General features: G+C 39.2%; 1 protein-coding gene across 3 annotated transcripts; it reads right to left on the bottom strand.

Moving 5' to 3' along the window:
* Positions 1 to 70: 70 nt before the first annotated feature.
* On the bottom strand, positions 71 to 23,296 carry LOC127451607 (condensin-2 complex subunit G2). 3 transcript variants are annotated; one of them, XM_051716410.1, is made up of 27 exons: positions 23,183 to 23,296; positions 22,856 to 22,943; positions 21,713 to 21,901; positions 21,476 to 21,590; positions 18,221 to 18,378; positions 17,898 to 18,032; positions 17,709 to 17,803; positions 16,662 to 16,818; positions 16,038 to 16,130; positions 11,572 to 11,697; positions 11,232 to 11,411; positions 10,597 to 10,749; positions 10,248 to 10,470; positions 9,995 to 10,089; positions 8,421 to 8,594; positions 8,224 to 8,294; positions 6,875 to 7,028; positions 6,177 to 6,353; positions 5,632 to 5,742; positions 5,033 to 5,161; positions 4,102 to 4,201; positions 2,656 to 2,846; positions 2,335 to 2,475; positions 1,884 to 1,987; positions 1,648 to 1,748; positions 918 to 1,020; positions 71 to 705 (listed from the first exon to the last, which is right to left on the bottom strand). In XM_051716410.1, exons 2-27 carry the CDS (start codon positions 22,931 to 22,933, stop codon positions 636 to 638), a joined length of 3,423 nt encoding a protein of 1,140 aa, XP_051572370.1. In that variant the 5' UTR covers positions 22,934 to 22,943; positions 23,183 to 23,296; the 3' UTR covers positions 71 to 635. The 3 variants fall into 3 exon arrangements, with proteins under 3 accessions (XP_051572370.1, XP_051572385.1, XP_051572377.1); XM_051716425.1 differs by having other exon boundaries at positions 6,177 to 6,350; XM_051716417.1 differs by lacking the exon at positions 23,183 to 23,296 and adding an exon at positions 23,102 to 23,138.
* Positions 23,297 to 23,317: the final 21 nt, after the last annotated feature.

The following is a 23,317-nucleotide window of genomic DNA, read 5'->3' as shown; positions in this document are numbered from 1 at the left end:
AGAATCTGGACTGATAGGGTAGACTAAATGCTTACAGATGGAGACAAACACACTTTAAATCATTCATCAATAAGCCATAATGTCATGTTTAATTAAAACAAGGGAGGGGGGTTTAATAGGACATACTGTACATTGGCCCACATCTCCTGGGGTTATGCCAGCAAACAAAAACTTGGTACAAATCATAAAAGGATTAATTGATAGGGAAATGGAGCAATAACAGGACACATTGCTAAAATAATGAAGACGCTTAAGTTGCATGTCTTTTCATTGAAGTATTACCTTAGGACATGTTATTATATATTCACATTATTGAAAAAAGCCTTTGAGAAAACTGGTGAGACAATTACCAGTCAGCAACATAAGAACTCCACTGCTGCATTTGAAACTGTACAAACATGAGTATCATGAGTGATGGACAGTGATACTAGGGAACTAAGATGTAATTTTCTGAAAGTCTTCTTTGCAAAAGGTTTGCTTGTATATTGCATACAAAAGAAATTTGTAAAAAGGGTGAAAATAAAGAGAAACATAAGAAAAAGAAAATATAGCTGTGAAAACCAATAAAAAAAAGAAAAAAGGGAACAGATTTTATGAGAGTATATAAATGCACTGAAATATAATTAGCTGGCCGTTTAACCATTTGATTGTTGGCATGGAGTTAGGATATCATTCAGCATCCTTACAGCAGATTCATAGATGGCCCTGAGATTGAGAGAACAAATCAACATCAGCAGTCACACAGCTATCGTTGTGCATCAATTAGGAAGAACAAGATTGAGCAGAGAGACTTGAAATGGCATACAATTGTGTTAAAGCTTTCACTCTTGAACAGTGCAGTCCTTGACATTCCAGTCCAGACAAATATAATTTCAACAGCAATTAACATTACATCTAGATTACGCCAAATATATTACCTCTGTATATTTTCTGAGTTTTCTGCAGTGATGTTGTAATGACTCTGTATTTGTCTGCGTATGGACACAGCAATTGCCTTCAACTCCACATTAAATGTGTCAGCTGCAATGGACAGAACAGGAAGGTTAAAAAAAAAAAAATCAAAACAAACCCAAAAAAAAAAAAAAAAAAAAAAAAAAAAAACTGTGCTTCTGCTCAGGTGTTTTATCACAGAAGAAAAAAAAGTCTTGCTTTATATTTATGGTCTGATTTTACTATTGTTCCATAATAATTGCTTTGCTGAGCACTAAAACATAGCCAATGCAATGTGAAAAGAAATATGACTGCACATCTCAAATTACCGATACTGCAGATACAGCCTTAAGGCTCGGGTATTCTTCATTTTTTCGCGTTCCTGGTCGTCTCGCACACGGTGGAGTGCTCAGCCTTTTCAAGTATACTCGTTTGACCGCAAGCAAATACAAACGCGTCCTACGCATACGCAGTATGACTGCTTTGTGATACTCGGAGTACGGTCAATGGCAGGCACATGTGCCGACGACGCGCAGAGATGCGTACAGTCCGCGTAGACTGTGCTGATGACAAAATCTGCGTCAAGCATACTGTGCGCATTCCGAACAGCAATGTGGGAAACCAAAGTATACTTTGGCCTTTACTTGCATTACTGTCAAGCATTCTGATGTTGAACTTACTAAAAGTAAAAAGGACGAGAGGAAAAATAACACTCACATTGTTTGATGATGGTCAGAATGTGTGTAACTGCAGCCCACTGTGTGATGCTATCGATGGCCTCAGAGTCTATAGAGGAGCTCATTTCAGACATAAAAAACCTAGAATGCATTGGAAAAAAATAATAGTGTATAATAATGTTTTTAAGAAAGTGATTGAACCATTTTAAATTAATGGGGAGTACACCTGAAGTTTTATAATTCAAGCTTTTTATTCTATCTGGTGTTTCATGTTACCTGGTAACTGCTGGTGATCTGAGGATAACTTTGAGTAATGTGTTTGAGAGAGGTGGAAGGTCATTAAACATCTCTGGTGTCATCACTTCTTCCACATGAGAGATCTGCATGAAGGAACATGAAATTGCTCATTAATTCCTACAAGTATTCCTCCATGTCTTTATTTATTTATATTATCCTTCAACTTATTTTATAAATAACGTTAGACAGGAGCTGCCTATTATTCGGTCTCAATAACAATAAATATTGTCACTGTCAAATAATTGTAAGACAAATATTTCTCTCTCTCATTCTGAATACAATAAATAGAATTGAAAGCACTTAGTCCTGTGAACTATTCTTCATATTAAAACAATAAGGGAAAATCCTACTCAAAATCCACAGCATTTTTTAATGTAAAATATAATTACAATGCCAACTCCAATATGTTTTCGTATAACTGCTTATTTACCTTCTGCAGGGTGCGGCTGATATCAATAATAACCGCTGCACAGAGAGATGAGAAGACTCCTGTAATGAATTCGGATCTCTCAGTTGTAAATTTAGCCAGCAGAAGAAAGTCATGGAGAGCTTCCTCAGAAGAGCAACACAGCTACAAACACAAAGAATGCCACTTTAAACTGAAGTCTGAAATGTTATTGTCATCCAGTCAGAAAGTAAGAAACAAACCTCATACTAAATGTCAATTTCAGTTGGCACACATATTTGATAAAGCTGTCCAGAAACATTTGTAAATTAAAGTCTGTGGAAGACTCTGCTTTACTAGCCTCACCTCCTGACCCTCTTCCTTGTCTTTTCGTAGTCGATGTGCCATGATTTCAACAACTTTCTGGAAGATGTTGGTCAAAATACGGACAGTGAGGGGCAGCTGTTCATCCTGTCCCTCTGCCTTATGGGACAGGCAGCCCTGTGCCACCTCAGTAAGCAGAGCAAGCATAAGAGGGATGCACATATATCCCTTGTCTAAATGAACACACACAAAATCATTAATATAGTTTCAAGTATTTCATTGTCGTATAACTAAACGTGCAGTGGCAAAATATATTATTGTATCTTATCAAAGTACAAACAAAATAAATCAGTCAATTTTATACAATCACTAGGCAGCACTAATATTAACCTCATGCGACTCCACATACACATGCATGGACGTTGTATTTTGTCTTCGTTATACGCAACGCATAATTTAAATTTATTTAAATGGACTGATCTCAGTTCAGGAGACTTTGTGCTGTTAGTAAAGGGTTAAACTTAGTCATGTGTCAAAACAATATGGTGCCAATCACAGCGGAGTTTGTCTTTGGGAGAAATGCTAACAAAACTACATCTGGTAAGAAACCTAATTAAGTTTTTACATTGAAACCTGTTTGAGTCAAAAGATTGAAGTCTCTAGTTTCATCCGATATGCAATTATCTACATTTGAGCGATTTATCGTGAAACACCACACTGCTAAACACAATGTACACTCATTTCTACTTTTCGCACATTTTTTCCTGAGAGATCCTATATTTACTGTGCATTATCACACTGAGAATCAATGAATTCATCCAAAAGCTGAAAAATTTTGCTTTCAGAGGCTTTATATGAAGTTAAGATGAAAATAAGGTGCATTTCAAAATGTTCTGAGACCAGTGCAGACAGACAGCACACTGGAGGTTGTTATTCACTAAATAGGGAGCAAGGAAGCATCCTATAACTCACTGTGCAGCTAAGTGCATTCACTCCAATAATCCGACCAAAAGTTCAGTTTTAGACTGCAGATGATGTTTGAACCACTCAACATGCTTGTCAGACATGGGACAATTGTAATCAGCACTTAGAATCAGAATTTATAATGTAGAATTTTATTTTAACATGATTGGATGATGCTGGCCATTATTTTGAATTAGAATTAATCATGCTAATTTCTGATGCAATCTGTAATGTCTCAAAAACATGAATAACCAACACCTCTGGAAATATAATAAACAATTTGAATAAAAAAAATCTGACATTCAGTAGCATGTTTTTTTTTTTTTAAATTCACAACTTAGTCCCGCTGTCCACATAAGTTGCATCAATTTTTAGGAAAACTATTTGCTCTAGAAAATCTTTTATTTGCTTTTTTTTTTTTTTTTTGCATGTTTATTAGGTGCTACTAGTTACAAATCATAAAGAGAAATGGAAAATGCACACAGCTTGGGTTGGGTCTCATGAGGTTAAAGGCCTAAGTCTCACCAGACTGCAGTACAGAGGCGACATGCTGCAGTAAGTAGTCTCTGAAATCATCATCTCCAACAGAAACTCGCAGCACATTCTTGCACACTGTTAAACAGGTCTGTCAATGAAACCGGAAACAAATCATATAATTCACAAAATAATTTGTGCCTGCAAAATTTTTAACAATGGAAAGGAACAATAGATTAGTTTAAGGGCAAGGAAAATGTAAGTTCTCATTTGTTTGATTTTTATGGAGGATGGTGATATATACAAGCTTCATAAAGAAAAGAAAAAAAACCATAAGTCCATACAACTTGCGCACTATACTTCATGTCTTCTGAAGCCATACAATAGCTTTGTATGAGCCACAGACCAAAATAAGCAATTATTCACTGAAAATCTTCCCTTGTGAAATTTCATTTGTGCTTCTGCATATTCAGATTTGTGATTAGTTATAATGTTTGCACAAGTCATTGCCATTGTCTTCTCTTGGCAAGTTTGAATATGCACATTTGTGAATGATGTTTAAGAGCTGAGCAAAGGGGAAGATTATCAGTGTATAACAACTTAATTTCAGTCTATTCCTCACACAAAGCTATAGTATAGCTTCAGAACACTTGGTATATAGAATTACATGTATGGTGCTTTTTGTCGTTTTCGAAATTTGACAGCCCATGGTCACAGTATGCTTCTACTGTATTAAAAAGAACAATGTAAATAATCTGACAAAATTCTCCTTTTGTGTTCCACAGAAGAAAGTATTTCATTCAGGTTTGAAACAACATGAGGGTGAGTAAATGACAGCATTTTCGTTTTTGGGCAAACTATTCCTTTAACAATTTAAAATACAATTTACATGAATATATATATATATATATATATATATATATATATATATATATATATATATATATATATAAACCCTTCTTTCAAATTCTTTTAAACTTACTTCTACCGTTCTCTTGCTTAAAGACAACTGCTGCTCATTACTGGAGCTGGCCAGGAAAGGGAGTATTCTCTTCTCCACCCAGGACACTGAGTGTTCCAGGGATTTCAGGAACTCCCGCTCCTCTGGGTACTGAAGAATCAGAAAGAAGTGCTGAGTATGAGGCTCATTTGTAGAATCTAACAATGAGCTGACAGAGAGAGAATGCGCTTAAACTATGCTTGCTCCAGGAGGAATAAACTTGCAATTAGTGCAATCTAAGCCTTGTCTGATGAAAAGCATTTGCCATATGATGACCACATTCTGAAACATTACAACCACACTGACAGTTCTCCACCACAGGACAGACAGAAGTTTAAATTGTAGGACATGCTTGAGATCCTGAGATCTGTACTTTAGCTGCAGATATCAGTTTGTGTCATGTTACTGCAGTGATTTAAGTATTTATTGTTGATTTTCTGAAATATGGTTCATTTTTTTGCAAACCTCAAGTCTCTTCACTTCTTAACATCCTTTCTGTGCGTGCATTCATTGAATGTTTACTTTGTTTGGAGGGTGAATAACTCAGAGTGCATGCAATGTGTTTCTGGCCATAAACTCACTTTGTGTTGAAGGTGGATACTGAGTCGGCCATGGAAGATAAAAGCTCTCAGTGCTGTCTCAGTGACTGCCACATTGACCTCACCACCACTCAGAGAGGAGAACAGCAGCGACTGGATTCAAATGCACACAAAAGTGCAATGATTTCAAAATGTATGAAACATTTTGGAATCAAGTCAGAAATATGCATTCAAATAAAATGACAGATAAACTTTCTATCAGATAACATGCATACTTTTCTTAGGACAAAGGCAGAAAATGTTAAATGTATTATCAGAAAACAAGCATAATTAATAATAATCCTCATGTGACCTAGGTCTCATGTTGGCCAACAATTTTACAAGTATTAAGCTTTGACTAGAATAATATGATCAAAAACATGACATTTAATGTCCAGTATTATCTACAAAGCACGATTCTTGAAAATACATAATTACCTCATCGACTTCATAACTAATGGCAGTATAATATCACGACAACACAAAAGAGTGTCCTTGCATCAACTCTCTGTAATGGGAGTAATTATTCAACCTCATGTCTATGGTACCTTCCATTTGTTGAGGGCCTCATGGAGCTGTCTGATCTGATCTAGTGGCAGCGTGAGCAGACAGTCTCGTGTTTTAGGATGCAACAACAGATAATCCAGATAGTCCAGGCCTAGATCTGGCTTCGACTCCTCCAGCCCATCAAAATGCACTTTGCCAGTTGTATTTTCATCACCCTGCTAATGAAGAAGGGTGGTTATAGAGGATCTGAAAGCTATAGGTTGACTTATTTATGGTTTTTGCTGATTAACTGGTGCCAATTACAGCTTTCAGAACTATCGGCTTACAGCTTTTCGGATAAACAAAATTAAATGCCATAGTTTTTTTCCCCGTGGGTGGTGCTAGAGCGTTTGCAATAGTTATATTGTAATATTTTGTAGATGATTGAAAGAGAGCATATTTTTTCCCCTTAACTTTTTGTAATTCACCACAACTTATCCATTTAATAATCATAAATTATTTAATTGTTCATATTACTTTTTATAAGGTTCACATTATATACACAGTTAAATGTATAAATAGTGCTATATTTTCATTCGGTTTACTGATTATAAAATGTACAGGCCAAAACAAATCAGAAAACTGCTTTCCCCTCTTTGTTATCCATTATTGGTCAACCTCTAATGAAAATACCATATCACCACACAGACAATTACACTCCACAAGTCAGCATTGTAAGGATATTTCACATAACATTTACCCCTCTCACAGGTGCAGCCTCTGTGAGCCAGTTCTCTATCAGTTCAACAATATGGCTGATCTGCCCCCAGCTACAGAGACACTCCACTGACTGACTGTAGGCTGTCACAGCAGAGCCCGCTTTTAGACTCCTCAAGTGAGACATCACTTTACTCCTGCAGATAGGGACACATAATCATACAGTAGACACAGACTGTCCGACAGATCGCTCTAAAGCCTTGAAGACACATTCAATCCCACCAGCATTAAAGTACGCCTGTCGGATCTAACGGGAATCAGTTGGATTCTTGAATTGGCATTTCAGTTTTGAGCCACACTGCTGTCCTGGGGAAACAGCTAAGACACCATGTGGAATGTGTTACACACTCAGCAGGAAAGAAGACATTTTTCAAAATGCTCTATTTGTCAATGAACTGTCCTTTTAAAAAATTATACGGTATTTGCGATGATTTTTCTGCCTATGTAAATGTAAACTACGAATATTGCGAAGATTTTATTGAGCTTTTTATTTGGCCATTAAGTTTCCTAAAGAGCATGTCATACTAGTTTTGTGATCCATCCTTTCCTGTTTTAATAAAAAATATGTTGGTAAACATTGCCATTTTTTATTATGTATTTTATATTGGTGCATTTAGTGAAAATCAGTGTGGAAGACATGTCTTTATTATTTTTAACTAGAATGAAATAAATGAAATTAGTTTAAAATCTAAATTTTAAACCATTTTGGAGCAAATACATAAATTAGATATGGGCATTTTGAGTAATTTTGTAGTTGAGTACTTTAACACATAAGAAAATTAGTAATTGGTTACTTGAAATTTAGAATTTAAGTTCAACCTTCAACCTCTTTTTATCATTTAAAAATGAGCACTATGCATAAACAGCAACATCTAGATTCAAAAATGACAAAAACAACAACAACAAAAAAAAAACATTTGTGCACACACATACTGTAGAAACATAAATTTCAAGACTTTTTAAGCGATACAATCACTTTAAATAATGACAGAATTTTCTTATTGGGTGAACTATTCAACAACGTCATGCATCCACAGCGTCAACCAATGCATTGAGTTGTAACGGCAAGATTTAGGTGAGAGAAGCAGTTTTAACTGCTGCCCATGGAAGGCAAAGGCACATAGAAAATCAAATTACAACATTCGAGTAGTGTTTTCTAGTCGGATATTTAAAGCTGAATGAATACTCTATTAATCGACTACTCGTGCACATCCCTAAAATAAATATCAAGATGTATACTGAATATCACAAAAAGGCTGGAAAATATTTATATATTTTTCTGTCCAGCCCTAGAATTAGTTAGAGATTACTTAAGGAGAAAGTAATACTGACCTCAGAGCTGTAACAGCAGAGGCAGGAAGCAGGGAGGCTAGAAGAATGAGAGGGGCTTTACACCGTTCCTCCTGTACACACATACACACACATACACTAATGTTGCAACCAAATTGCATCAGCTCTGAAGATTATTACAAATCGCCACTTTACTCTTTGAATCATTCTTCGGTTCACTGTGTGAAGGTGCATTTTACCTGAAAGACCTTAAGATACTGAGGTAGCACAGAGGCAAACTTTGAAGTGGTATACTTGAAGGCCTCCTGGTTAGCCTGTAGAGATTTCTGAACACTTTTCCACAGAATGACCAATATCTCCAACAAGCAGGCCATTGAGGCAGTGTCCTTAACTGATAGAACATCCTCCAACATCTAGTGATAATGAAAAAATAAACTAAACATTATGAATTATGATCTACAGCTGCCTCAAAGGAATAGTTCACCCAAAAATTAACAAAATTCTTTCATTTATTTACCCTCATGCCATCTCAGATGTGAATGACTTTCTTCTGCTAAACACAAATTAAGATTTTTAGAAGAATATTTCAGCTGTGTAGGTCCTCAAAATGTAAGTTAATGGGTACCAAACGTTTTAAGCTCCAGAAAGCTAATAAAGGCAGCATAAAAGTAATCCATAAGACTCCAGTGGTTAAATCCATATCGTCTGAAGCGATATGATAAATGTTGGTGAGAAACAGATAAATATTTAAGTCCTTTTTAACTATAAACTCACCTCACTGCCCAGTAGGTAGTGATTTGCACAAAGAATGTAAATCGCCAAAAACAAAAATGTGAAAGTGCTGACAAAGTAAAAAAGGAATATTCAGGGTTCAAAACAAGTTAAGATCAATCGACAGCATTTGTGGCATAATATTGAATAGCAAAAAAAGTAATTTCGACTCGTCCCTGCTTTTCTATAAAAACAAAAAATCAAAGTTAGAGTGAGGTGCTTACAATGGAAGTGAATGGTGCCTTTGCAGTAATTCTTCTGCTAAAACTCATTTATTAGAGCTGTAAAGTTTTTTAAATCATCATTTTTATAGTCATTTTAGGGTTTGTTGACATTACATCGTCATGGCAACAAAGCTGTAAACTTGGCTATAATTTTACACAGAAAAGTTTAGTAAGTGATTTTATCACACCAAAATCTTGTTAACACTTATTTTGTTTATGTCTTGTGGCTATACTTTTGTGAAAATGAGTATCTTAACATTCAAATATTGGCCCCAATTTACTTCCATTGTAAGTGAATCACTGTAACCAAGAAGGGGGGCAAGTCAAAGTTAATTTTTGTGTTATTCAATATTATGTCTCAAATGCTGTTGATTGAGCTTAACTGGTATTGAACCCGGAATAGTACTTTAAATATTCTTTAAATAGAGATCTGTTTCTCACCCACACCTATCATATCGCTTCTGAAGATATGGATTTAAGGACTGGAGTCTTATGAATTACTTTTATGCTGCCTTTATGAGCTTTTGGAGTTTCAAAATTTTGGTACCTATTCAATGTGCATTGTGAGGACCAACAGAGCAGAAACATTCTTCTTCAAATCTTTGTTTGTGTGCAGCGGATGAAAGAAAGTCATAAACGTCTTCTATAGCATGAGGGTGAGTAAATGATGAGAGAATTTTTGGGTGAACTATCCCTTTAAGTTTCTCATCATTCCACGGCTGTCTCTCATGGAAGACACTTTTAATCTGAATGTTGATAGTGCTTCCACCTGATGATATGTGAAAAAAGAAAGTGAGAGTCAGATTATATAGTCTCACCGTGCTGTTTTCTTTATTGCTAGATGCAAATTCCTCATCTCCTGCATTTTGAATGCACACGTTCAGACACTTTCGGATCACCAGCATCAGTTTAACTACAAAGATAAAGCACAGTGAGTTTTATTATATTTCTGACCATACAAAAGGTCAAAACTAAACCGTACTAGCTCAACACATAATGGAAAACAGAATATCTATTTTATACAAGCTTACAGTACATCATAATAACCCATGTAATCTAAAACAATCTAACCAATATTAGCAGGAGCTGTGTAGAGGTACGCGTAGCGGTAAAACTTGCGAGCTGCTCCAGGATTTGTCTGAATCAGGGTGACACATCGCTCACACCAGACTGTCTCTGACTGATTGACTGGAAAGAATGAGTTGAAGAGAAGATCAACAATTCTCTTGCAAACAGGAGGCGAGTCCAACTCAAGACGAGCCAGCAGGTGTTCCAGGGAACAAACTTTCCAAAACTGTGGGATGACAAAGGGGGATTCTTTTTATAATTAAGCTAGTAAGCAAACATTTTGCCTGAACTTTTCATTCAAATCAGTTAAGAACATTAAGTTACAGTTACACAAACAAACAAAAGCTTTTACCTTGGCTGCTCGGACGCCCTTGATCTTGAGAAGCATGCTCACGAAAGCAACGCGCACCTTTTCAGAGGTGTCATGGAGGCTACTCTTCAGTGCAGGTAACAGTTTTTCCATGAGTGGATGGCTTAAACTGTTATCTAGAATTATAGACATGCACTGCAGAGCAAACAAACAGGCCAACTGTAATAACACTTAATCATGCACAAAAAAAATTAAAATATATAGGCAACAATCATTTCTCATTACACAGGTAGTCAGATAAAAAAACTTAGCTATAAAACTATAATTATGTACATAAACATTATGACCACAACAGATCAAATTAATTGTGAACATACAGTATAATTTTAACTTTGTTTAACACTTCAAGTTAAAAAGCAGTGCTAACACTTTAGTCTAAACATTAATGATTAGGTACATTCCACTCCTTGTTAAAAGCCATTTAGTTTGAAGCTCTCAAATGACTAAATTACATAGAAATTACTGCTCAGAAGACAGTGTCCTTCCTCAATCTGTAAATGGCTTTAAATTGCGTTCCATTGCAAAACTGGAAAGATGCCGAGCAACTGATCCTCATTTTTCTCTGATCATCAATTTTCAAGTGACTGAAAGACAGCAATCACTGGTAGGGGTTTTACCATGAAGACAGAGCAGCGGACATCTGGAGAGCTTGTGTCATTAGCCAGCTGCAAGATGAGTTTCTCCAGTAGGTCTGTGATGACTGTGGAGGGGATGACCTCCCAGCAACGAGCTAGGACAGAACACACACCCAGCACTGCAGAGGAGCGCACAAGGGGCTGAGGATCATCAAGAAGAGCCTATAAAGATGCAGAGGGTCAATTTGATGCTCGTATAAGCTATTGATTTCTTAGAATTGAAAGGAAGACATTAAGAACTTTCCTTGTTTTTATTTTTACAACAATATCATATGAAATAGCCTGTCAGACAATGAGTGCATGGGATCAGCTGTTGACATACAAACAGCAAGTCCAGTTGTTTCTGAACAGCCTGGTCCACCATCTCACTGTTCATGCTAGGATCATGGATAGGGAAAGCCTCAGTAAAGAGCAGTGTGGCGTTGGCACGAACCTCAGCATTAGTGGCCTGTTTAAAGTAGTTATAAACATGTCCAAATGAACAAGGAAATGACAAAAATGACATTAAGCATGAGGACTACATAAAATCAAAACAGTAGTAGTAGAAAGAGTGGCATATACACTCACTGAGCATTTTATTAGGAACACCTGTACACTTACTATTCATGCGATTATTTAATCAGCCAATCATGTGGCACAGTGCAATGTATAAAATCATGCAGATAAGGGACAGGAGCTTCAGTTAATGTTCACATCAACCATCAGAATGGTTAAAAATATGATCTCAGTGATTTTGACATTGGCATGATTGTTGGTGCCACACAGGCTGGTTTGAGTATTTCTGTAACTGCTGAGCACAGCCTCGCCAAAACTTGACAGTTGAAGACTGGAAAAACGTAGCCTGGTATGATGAATCTCGATTTCTGCTGAGGTGCACAGATGGTAGGGTCAGAATTTGGCACCAACAGCATAAGTCCATGGACCCTACCTGCCCGGTATTAACAGTCCAGGCTGGTGGTAGTGGTGTAATTGTGTGGGGAATGTTTTCTTGACACACTTTTGGCCAGTTAATACCAATCAATCATCGCTTGAATGCCACCGCCTATTTGAGTACTGTTGTTGACCATGGCCACACCTTCATGGCCACAATTTTCCCATCTTCTTATAACTACCTCCAGCATGATAATGCACCATGTCACAAAGCAAAAGTCATCTCAAACTGGTTACATGAACATGACAATGAGTTCACTGTTCTTCAGTGGCCTGTCCACTCATCAGATCCCAGTCTAACAGAATACCTTTGGGATGTGGTAGAACAGGAGATTCGCAGCATGAATGTACAGTAGGGATAAGTGTTAGGACGATGTAATCGGATATCGACGATGTCTTACAAATCTCCCTGTGGTGATGGGGGCGTGGCCGAGTGACATCTGTAGAGAGCGAGGCCAGGAGAGGAAGAGCGGTAAGGATTGACACCTGTGGGAAATTATCTCTAACTGCTGTTCTGTGTTGCAATGAGAGCTGGAGAGGGATAAAAGGGCAATCCAGACCGTCGGAGGGATAGAGAGAGAGTGACACGTGAAGCTGGCTGTGTGCATTTGTTGCTGAAAAGCTAACCCCTTTGTGTCGTCGCTTGAATGAAAAATGTGTTGAATAAAAAGACTTACGTTGAATTGTTTATCTGGCTCCCGATTCCTCCTTCGAAGAGAACTAGTGAACTGTTACAGTGGTGCCGAAACCCGGGATTTTTTGGAGGAAGATACACCATCATGGAGTCCACGCCCTTCGCCGAACTTCAAGACCCTCGCCAACATCCACCAAACACAACATCGGTCTCTGCTTGTGCTGCGTCATGAACAGGACAGCATTTCCAGGCCCTCCTTCAAGCTCAAGCGGATGATCGACAGGAGCTACGGAGCTTGATGCCCCAGGGGGATTCTACTGACGCAACCCCGGCCACCAGCCTCGCCATACCTAACTTCACGCTCACCAGATGGGACCATAAGATGACCCGGAGGCGTTCGTGGAGTTATTTTAGCGGGCAGCGGAAGCATCGGGATGGCCGAGACCCAGTGGCTGGTCCGGCAACTGCCGCTGCTGTTGGAAGAAGCTCAACTAGCAGCCCAACAACTCCCAGTTGCCAACCTCCTGGGGTATCAGGACTTGAAACGAGCCATCTTGCAACGGGTCAGCCGAAATCCTGAACAACATCACCGACATTTCCGCTCGCTAACGTTTAGCAAGCTCGGCTGCCCGTTCGCATTCGGCCAACAGCTCCGTGACGCCTGTCGCCGGTGGCTGCTGACAGAGGAGCGTGACGCAGCTGTGGTAATAGATCTTGTGGGGCTGGAGCAATTCATCGCTTGGTTGCCGAGAAGAACTGTGGAATGGGTCCAGTGCCACCTGTCTGGCACCCCTAGACCAGACTGTCCAACTGGCGGGGGACCATCTGGCGGCATATCCGGAGGCCGGCGAGCCCTCTTCTTCTCTTTCTCTCTCCTCCCTCCCTCCCTGTCTCCTCCCTGTTTCTATTCCCCGGAAATGGGGAATTATGATCCCAAAATCGGTTCCCCGATCCCGTGGACCCTCTCCCTAACCCTCTCTGCTCTCCCCCACAGGCTGATGAATCCGCTGCCATGAAGTATGGGTCGGTCTGCTGGAGCTGCGGGGAGCCTGGGCACTTCCAGGACCGATGCCCCGCGATGTAGGTGAAGACATTGGTTCGGATCCCCGATGCACCACAGGCCGCCCCCGATTGAGCAGGAGCATACCGGATACCTGTGAGTATTAAGGGGGGTACATACCAAACCTTGGTGGATTCAGGATGTAATCAAACCTCCATTCACCAAAGCTTGGTTCAATCTGAGGCTTTGGATACAGGCCGGCGGGTGAAGGTAAGGTGTGTGCACAGGGATATTCAAAATTACCCTTTAGTGACGGTCATTATTAAATTTCAGGGACAAAACATAGTGACGAGGCTGCGGTTAGTAACCGCCTCTCCCATCCACTAATTTTGGGTACAAATTGGCCGGAATTTACAACGCCATTGCGCCCCCTTCTGCTGATTGGTCCCTTCGAAAGAAACTGTATGGACCTCATCAGGCCATTAGAACAGACAGCATGCGGGCATCGCTTTGTGTTGGTTCTGGTTGACTACGCAACGCAATATCCGGAAGCAGTGCCTCTTTCAGTGTGAAGTGTTGCGGAGGCACTCTTCAGAATTATCTCCAAAGTGGGGATTCAGAAAGAAATCCACACTGATCAGGGCACTACGTTTATGTCACATGCACTACGCAAACTGTATGAATTATTGGGGATTAAAATGGTTCGGACCAGCATTTACTACCCCCAAACGGACGGCTTGGTTGAACAATTTAATCAGACCCTAAAGAATATGATTTGTAAGTTTGTGCACAAAGATGCTCGAAATTGGGACAAGCGGCTCGAGCCCCTATTATCTGCAGTACGAGAGGTCCCGCAAGCCTCCACCGGGTTCTCCCCATTTTAATTATTGTACGGGTGTCAATCACGCAGCATGCTTACGTCCTACGGGAAAATTGGGAGGAGGGACCTTCAAATAGCAAAAACGAAATTCAATCCGTTCTTGACCTGAGAGCAATACTCCACTTACTGAGGCAATTAAAACACAGGGGAATTTACTCCAGGCTCAAGAATGTCAAAGAAGGCTGTATAATAGGGGTAATCGACTACAGGAATTTACACTGGGAGATAAAGTCCTTGTATTACTCCCTACATCAAGCTCTAAATTACTCACTAAGTGACAAGGACCTTTGAGGTCATGCGGCGGGTTGGGGAAATCAAATATGAATTGGTGAAACTAACGGATAGAGGCAGAGCACGTCAAATTTACCACCTTAACCTCCTAAAACCTTGGAAAGAGGCGGTCTCCATGACTTTGGTGATGGTGGTTCCAGAGAGGGAGGAGCTCGGACAGAGGTGAACTTAAAAGCCACCGACCGAGTCACCCCGGTCACTTGTAGAGACCACATCTCTACGGGGGGGGGGGGGGGTGTATGTGGTGATGGGGGCGTGGCCGAGCGACATCTGTAGAGAGCGAGGCTGGGAGAGGAAGAGCAGTAAGGATTGACACCTGTTGGAAATTCTCTCTAACTGCTGTTCTGTGTTGCAATGAGAGCTGGAGAGGGATAAAAGTGCAGAGAGAGCAACAAGTGAAGCTGACTGTGCTGAAAAGCAAACCCCTTTGTGTGTTACACTGAAAAGTGTGTTGAATAAAAAGACTAACGTTGGATTGTTTATCTGGCTCCCGCTTCCTCCTCCGAAGAGAACTAGTGAACTGTTACACTCCCGATGCCCATTTCGATACTGATTGACAGACGATGATTGACAATTTCGGTAATGTGGCATAATTGTTGGTGCCAGACAGGCTGGCTTGAGTATTTCTGTAACTGCTGATCTCCTGGGATTTCACCCACAAGTCTCTAAAGATAATCAGCACGGTGCCAAAAAAAAAACACATCCAGTGAGTGGCAGTTCTGCTGACTGAAACACCTTGTTGATAAGAGAGGTCAACGGAAAATGGCAAGACTGGTTCAAGCTGACAGAAAGGCTACGGTAACTCAGATAACCAATCTGTATTCTGTACAATTGAAGTGAGCAGAATAGCATCTCAGAATGCACAACACGTCGAACCTTGAGGCGGATGGGCTACAACAGCAGAAGTCCATTTTGGCCCTTTATTAGGACCACAGTTTTCCTAATAAAGTGCTCAGTGAGAAGGCAATATTTATCAAGGCATTATTTAGACTCAAAGAACAGCACATTTAAAGACTAAGCATACTAAAACAACTCAGCTGATTTATGATCTACCTTTAGAGCTTTCCACAGAATCGGCTTGTAGAGTCTGTGCAGCACCTCATCAACACCCTCTCGAAACTTCTGCTTGTGGAAATAAGTAAGGATCTACAGGCAGAAACCGGAACAATTTTTAATTATAGCATACTTGGATTCAGCTTATTAAATGTGCTACATTTTAATGGGATAATATACAAAATGTCCCTACTAATATAATACTAGTGTTCTGAGATGTCACATCTGTCTCAACAGTCCTAGGCTTTGCAAAAAAAAATAAAATAAATAAATAAAAAAAGAAAGAAGAATCTGAAAGTGGGACATGATTGTTTAGCCAATCAGAAGACTTTGATCAGGTTTGCTGACATGCACTTGAAGGGTGGCATTTCTGGCAGAAATATGTGAAATGGCTAATATAATTAATAGCATCTTTAATGGCATGACAAAAGAAGTTTAAAATTCATAACACTAATTTATTTGTTCCAGCTCTCAAGTCTTCCCAGTAAGTCCATAAAACTGTACCAGAACAAATTTAGCAATGTCCCGAGAACATAAGCAAGCCTGCAGGAGCAGAATTCATCAAGTTAACAACTTCAGTTTAATAATCCACTTCATTAGTCTAATTTAAACAGGATTTCTGACCTGTCTAACTTTGCCGTGCACAGGGGAGTTTCTGTGCAGTAACAGAGCATGTTGCATTAAGTCCTGGATGCAGGTGGATTCAATTTCCTCCAGGAAAGGGCCCGATGCCTTTCTCCACGCTCTGAAGTAAATCTCAGCCACATGAACAGACAGAGTTCTGTGGTTATAGCAGAAGAGGGGGAAAAAAGATGACTGTAAAGATTAAAAGCAACAGCAGATCAAACAAAACACAGCCTACTCAAAAAGTGCAAACACCCACAATACTGCTTGTGTGTCTCATTTAAAATTAACATGTGAGGGGGCCTGGGTAGCTCAGCGAGTATTGATGCTGACTACCACCCCTGGAGTCACGAGTTCGAATCCAGGGCGTGCTGAGTGACTCCAACCAGGTCTTCTAAGCAACCAAATTGGCCCGGTTGCTAGGGAGGGTAGAGTCACATGGGGTAACCTCCTCGTGGTCGCGACTAGTGGTTCTCGCTCTCAAGGGGGCGCGTGGTAAATTGTGCGTGGGTCGCGGAGAGTAGCATGAGCCTCCACATGTTGTGAGACTCTGCAGTGTCATGCACAACGAGCCACATGATGCATGGACTGACGGTCTCAGAAGCGGAGGCAACTGAGATTCGTCCTCCGCCACCCGGATTGAGGTAACTGCGCCACCACGAGGACCTACTAAGTAGTGGGAATTGGGCATTCCAAATTGGGAGAAATTATAAATATATATATATATATATATATATATATATATATATATATATATATATATATATATATATATAAATGTACGTGGACTTTATTACAACTTCATGCATCAATGCATATATTCATACAGCCTTTCTTGGCTTGTTTTATTAAGTACAAGTTTTGTGTTTAAGAAGATTGTCCTCTTTGAGTGATCACCTTATTGCTACAGGCGTAGTGCCATGCAATTTTTCCCCCAAATAACATTCTGTAGGCTACTCACTATTAACAGCCCAGTTCACTTTCTGCACAGTTTAATATAATATTTTAAAGCATTATAAAACAAGAGGTCATGAGTGTGTGAAATACTTTGGGAAGAACTGCAGCTGATTTTTAATAGTTTCATGAATCATCCGAATGAAGTTTTCATTCCAGGAGAAAAGGAAGGCAAGGAACCGTTTCCCCTGAAAAGTAAGTGAAAAACAGTTATATACACAGTTATCAAGGGTAGAAAATTATCGGTCCGTCTCATGAGCACACAGACACTTAAACACACACCTCTTCTTGCTTGATGTGAGAGACTCTGAAGAAGCACTGAAGCAGAGGATCAATGACCTGCTGACCCCTTTCAGACCCAAAGTCTACACTGAGAAGCACCTCTCGCAGAGTACACAGCCTTCTGAGTTCATTGACCTGGGATCAAGTCCACAATGCATAAAACACTGTTCATTTACAATGAATCCTGCAAATATCATAATATCTTTGAGTATCTCACGCAATATTATCTGCCCGTTTATAATATTTGAGATGCACCCAAGATCAAAACTTGACACCATGACTATCAAACACATCTACACAAAAAGTTAAAGTGGTTCTAGTACCGGTTTCTCAAGTGTAACTGTGTTCTCCAAACAGACAAGGAAAGCAGTCCAACCAAGTTCTTCTTTCCCTTTTAGACCCTGCCTCCACCAGCATTCAAATAGCCAATGAATAGCCTGCTGAAGAGGTGTTTGTGACAGTGGCAAAGCACTCTCTAAACCTGAAATAAAAAAATACATGGGAGCAAATATATTCAATATAATTATTTTTATTTATTTAAGGATAGTGATCATATGAAGCCATTTATTATAGTTGTTTGGCTCCTTTATAAATCATAATGATAACTGAAATCACCCAAATGGCCCTGATCAAAAGTTTACATACCCTTGAATGTTTGGCCTTGTTACAGACAAACAAGGTGACACACACAGGTTTAAATGGCAATTAAAGGTTAATTTCCCACACCTGTGGCTTTTTAAATTGCAATTAGTGTCTGTGTATTAATAGTCAATGAGTTTGTTAGCGCTCACGTGGATGCACTGAGCAGGCTAGATACTGAGCCATGAGGAGCAGAAAAGAACTGTCAAAAGACCTGTGTAACAAGGTAATGGAACTATATAAAGATGGAAAAGGATATAAAAAGATATCCAAAGCCTTGAAAATGCCAGTCAGTACTGTTCAATCACTTATTAAGAAGTGGAAAATTTGGGGATCTCTTGATACCAAGCCAAGGTCAGGTAGACCAAGAAAGATTTCAGCCACAACTGCCAGAAGAATTGTTCGGGATACAAAGAAAAACCCACAGGTAACCTCAGGAGAAATACAGGCTGCTCTGGAAAAAGACAGTGTGGTTGTTTCAAGGAGCACAACACGACGATACTTGAACAAAAATGAGCTGCATGGTCGAGTTGCCGGAAAGAAGCCTTTACTGCGCCAATGCCACAAAAAAGCCTGGTTACAATTAGGGATGTGCGAGACTAGTCGACTAAACGGTTCGGATGCTGCTAGTCGACACTAGAATTACTAGTCGGTTAATATTTCCACCCCCCCATTAAACTGATCATAATTTTTACACATTTACGTATGGCTTTATATTTTTACAGAGGCTGCACTTAAATTACTGTCATATTAATGTTACATATTTTAAATAGAATTAATAATACAAGTATTATTTAAAAAAGAGGATTTCTGGAGCAGACACAGTTTAATTTCACCTCAGGCTGCACGTGCTGCTTCTCTCTCTCTCGCAGCGCGTGCAGGAAAATATCCTCTCGCTAGACAAGCAAACTCAGCAAAGTAGTTCTGAAATCATTTCGGTAGTGCGGGAATCGGCTTTTCAAACATATGAAAGTCCCTATGGATGTTTTCACATTTGAGTCTTCTTTACATCTGTGCATGCTTAGATGTTATTTTTCCGCTGTTCAGGCTTTTTCAAGTGCAGGATAGACGCCTCAGGTGAGTCAAGTCCCGTCTTTCACCAGATCATGTCGACGGGTTAATTTTACTCATCAAAAAATTTATGCTTTTGAGTAAGTAGCCTAGAAAATAACTGTTTTAGACTAGGTATGCAATTTTTTTTAATCTGCTGATTAAGAAGGCTATTTTCAACGAGGTGCCGACTGCTTAACGGGTTAAGTTATCTTTTATTCTGTGTGAACGTCATGTTTAGAATACATTAGGTTTATTCTAGGCTACATCACAGGCCTATTTTTTCTATCCTATAGCTACTTTTTTTTTTTTTTTTTTTTTTTACATCGTAACTGTTAATGGTTAATGTTCTTTACCGAACAGGTGTCATATTAGATCAGTGGTTAATGCACTACTGCACGTCCTGAAATACGCACAACTTTTCAGCGCATTTTTTTCTCTCTCATAGATTTGGCTTAGTCTACCTGTTAATTATTTTCAACAATGTCCTGACTTTTACTTTGTGATTTCCGTTTAGAACAGGCTTTTAGGGTTGTTCCATTGATCCTGCACTATTCATTCAATTGTTTTCAATACATAAACCTGTATTCACTAAAGGTAAATGAGTGTGATGTTCTATATTTAATATACAATGATCATAATTCAAGGCGAACACGTCGCAGATAAATGCCCCTTTTCAGTGGAATTTAGCAACGGATTTGGAATAGATTAAGTAATTTAAATGAGTTGCATATATATATATACATATATATATATTACTTTTTTTTTACTGTTTTCTGAAGGTTGGTTTCTCTTTAGACTAGTTGGTTACAAAACTTCCGTTTAAACGACAGTCAAATTAGTCGTAGCGCACATCCCTTGTTACAATATGCCCAACAACACCTTGACACGCCTCACAGCTTCTGGCACACTGTAATTTGGAGTGACGGGACCAAAATAGAGCTTTATGGTCACAACCATAAGCGCTATGTTTGGAGAGGGGTCAACAAGGCCTATAGTGAAAAGAATACCATCCCCACTGTGAAGCATGGTGGTGGCTCACTGATGTTTTGGGGTGTGTGAGCTCTAAAGGCACGGGAAATTTTGTGAAAATTGATGGCAAGATGAATGCAGCATGTTATCAGAAATTACTGGCAGACAATTTGCATTCTTCTGCACAAAAGCTGCACATGGGACGCTCTTGGACTCTCCAGCATGACAATGACCCTAAGCACAAGGCCAAGTTGACCCTCCAGTGGTTACAGCAGAAAAAGGTGAAGGTTCTGGAGTGGCCATCACAGTCTCCTGACCTTAATATCATCTAGTCACTCTGGGGAGATCTCAAACGTGCGGTTCATGCAAGACGACCAAAGACTTTGCATGACCTGGAGGCATTTTGCCAAGACAAATGGGCAGCTATACCACCTGCAAGAATTTGGGGCCTCATAGACAACTATTACAAAAGACTGCATGCTGTCATTGATGCTAAAGGGGGAGAACTAAGGGTATGCAGACTTTTGAACAGGGGTCATTTCATTTATTTCTTTGTTGCCATGTTTTGTTTTATGATTTTGCCATTCTGTTATAACCTACAGTTGAATATGAATCCCATAAGAAATAAAAGAAATGTGTTTTGCCTGCTCACTCATGTTTTCTTTAAAAATGGTACATATATTACCAATTCTTCAAGGGTATGCAAACTTTTGAGCACAACTGTATCTTCTATTATCATAGTTTTTCTAAACACAGTGGTGATGTGAATTGCTAATGACACCACCTGAGAACAACCCTCAAACCATTTGGCTTCCATTAACTCAAAATTGTTAAGCATCCACAAATACTTTAAAGTCGAACAAAATATGAAAGTAAAGCATTCTTGATTACTTTTACTAAGAGTTACAAGTGCTTACAGTTTAGCACCTGGGCACAGTCAAGAAGAGAGGTATAAGTGTCATTTTCCTGCAAAACATCTACAGACACTGTTGAGACAATGGTGACTCCCTCTATTACTGCCATGGTCTGTGTCTGAAAGTAAACAAGAATAAACTACTTGTCATGCTTGCCATATGCTTATCATCATTGTACCACAAATAAAATCAGAGTGAGAGGCAAAGCCTAAAATTAAACGAGTTAATCCCGCATCTCACCTGTTCTTCTGAAACCTCCACCTCCATGTCCGCAGCATCCTCCTCCGCCCCAGTGATCCAGCACTCTGGAGGGTGAGCAGTGAGGGTGTGCTGCAGTAATTTCAGTAACTGCTCCCATAGTTCCTGCCTCTGACTCTTCTGAAGCTCAGACAAAACCTCCGCAAGGTCAAACGGATCAGCTCCATCCTTCTGAAAAACAAGGATTGAGTAGTTTCTAAGACTTCCTTAAAGGAATATTTAAACCAAGAACTATAAAAACCAAAAATTCTCTTATCATTTACTCACCCTCATGCCATTCCAGATGTGTATGACTTTCTTTCTTCTGCAGAACTCACAAATTTTTAGAAGAATATTTCAGCTCTGTGGGTCCATCCAATGCAAGTGAATGGTGACCAGAACTTTGAATGTCCTAAAAGCACATAAAGGCAGCACAAAGTAACCCATCCAGTGGTAAAATCTGTCTTCAGAAGCAATAAGATTGGTGTGGGTGAAAAACACAATATGTAAGTCCTTTTTTACAATAAATCTCCACTTTTACATTCTTCTTATTTTATTTTTGGTGATTTGCATTCTTTGTGCATATCGCCACCTAATGGGCAGGAAGGAGATTTTACAGTGAAAAAGAACTTAAATATTGATCCACACCTATAATATCACTTCTGAAGATATAGATTTAATCACTGGAGTGTTATGGATTACTTTTATGCTGTCTTTATGTGCTTTTTAAACCTTCAACGTTCTGGTCATCATTCACTTGCATTGTTTGGACCTACAGAGCAGAAATATTCTTCTAAATATCTTCATTTGTGTTCTGCTGAAGAAAGTAAGTCACACACATCTGGGATGGCATGAGGATGAGTAAACGATGAGAGAATTTTCATTTTTTGGTGAACTATTCCTTTAAATACATAGGTCCTATATAGACTATTTTTTGTCTCTTGTTCGCATTACAACCACAAACTACATGTATTGTACATATAAATGTGCTGTTTAAAGTGTCAATTATATAACTTATAAAGTCTTCATGGACGTTAGCTCTTGTGTTTTCATTAAAAATAAATGCAATTAAATGACATTACCAGAGACGTTTAGGGATTCTAATGTGATCAGGTGAGAAAATGATTCTGGAAAGACATGACTCACATGTAACCTGATGAAGTTCAGAAAATCCTGTATGTGCTCGTGATGGACAGAGTCCAGGAACTGCTTTCGTTTCGACATTTTTTTCTCTCTGAGAGTCAGAACAGAACAGAACACAGATACAAGTCAATACTTCAGACAGTCACATCGAGCTGATGTAATGTAAAAGTTTAAATGTTAATGGGACATTTCTGTAAACCGCAACTAGAAGTCAAACAGGCATTCTACCAAGCGGTCGATAAAACTAACCAAACGTAAAGCTTTTATTTTTTGCACTGTAAACAAATTAAACGTTGAAGAACGTTGTTGGTAATAATTTCCAGCACAAACCCGTCACGTTTGTTTACAAACAGAAGATCCTTAACTCGCTCCTCTCCGTCCGTTTCAGTATTTCCCCGCTCAAACTCAAACAAGCGTCATGACGTCAGACGTATTTTATTTTTCCTTCCTTCTCTTCCTCATGTG

Source organism: Myxocyprinus asiaticus, chromosome 2, assembly GCF_019703515.2.
Source record: "Myxocyprinus asiaticus isolate MX2 ecotype Aquarium Trade chromosome 2, UBuf_Myxa_2, whole genome shotgun sequence".
Taxonomy (NCBI): domain Eukaryota; kingdom Metazoa; phylum Chordata; class Actinopteri; order Cypriniformes; family Catostomidae; genus Myxocyprinus; species Myxocyprinus asiaticus.
This window is presented reverse-complemented; position numbering and strand designations above follow the sequence as displayed.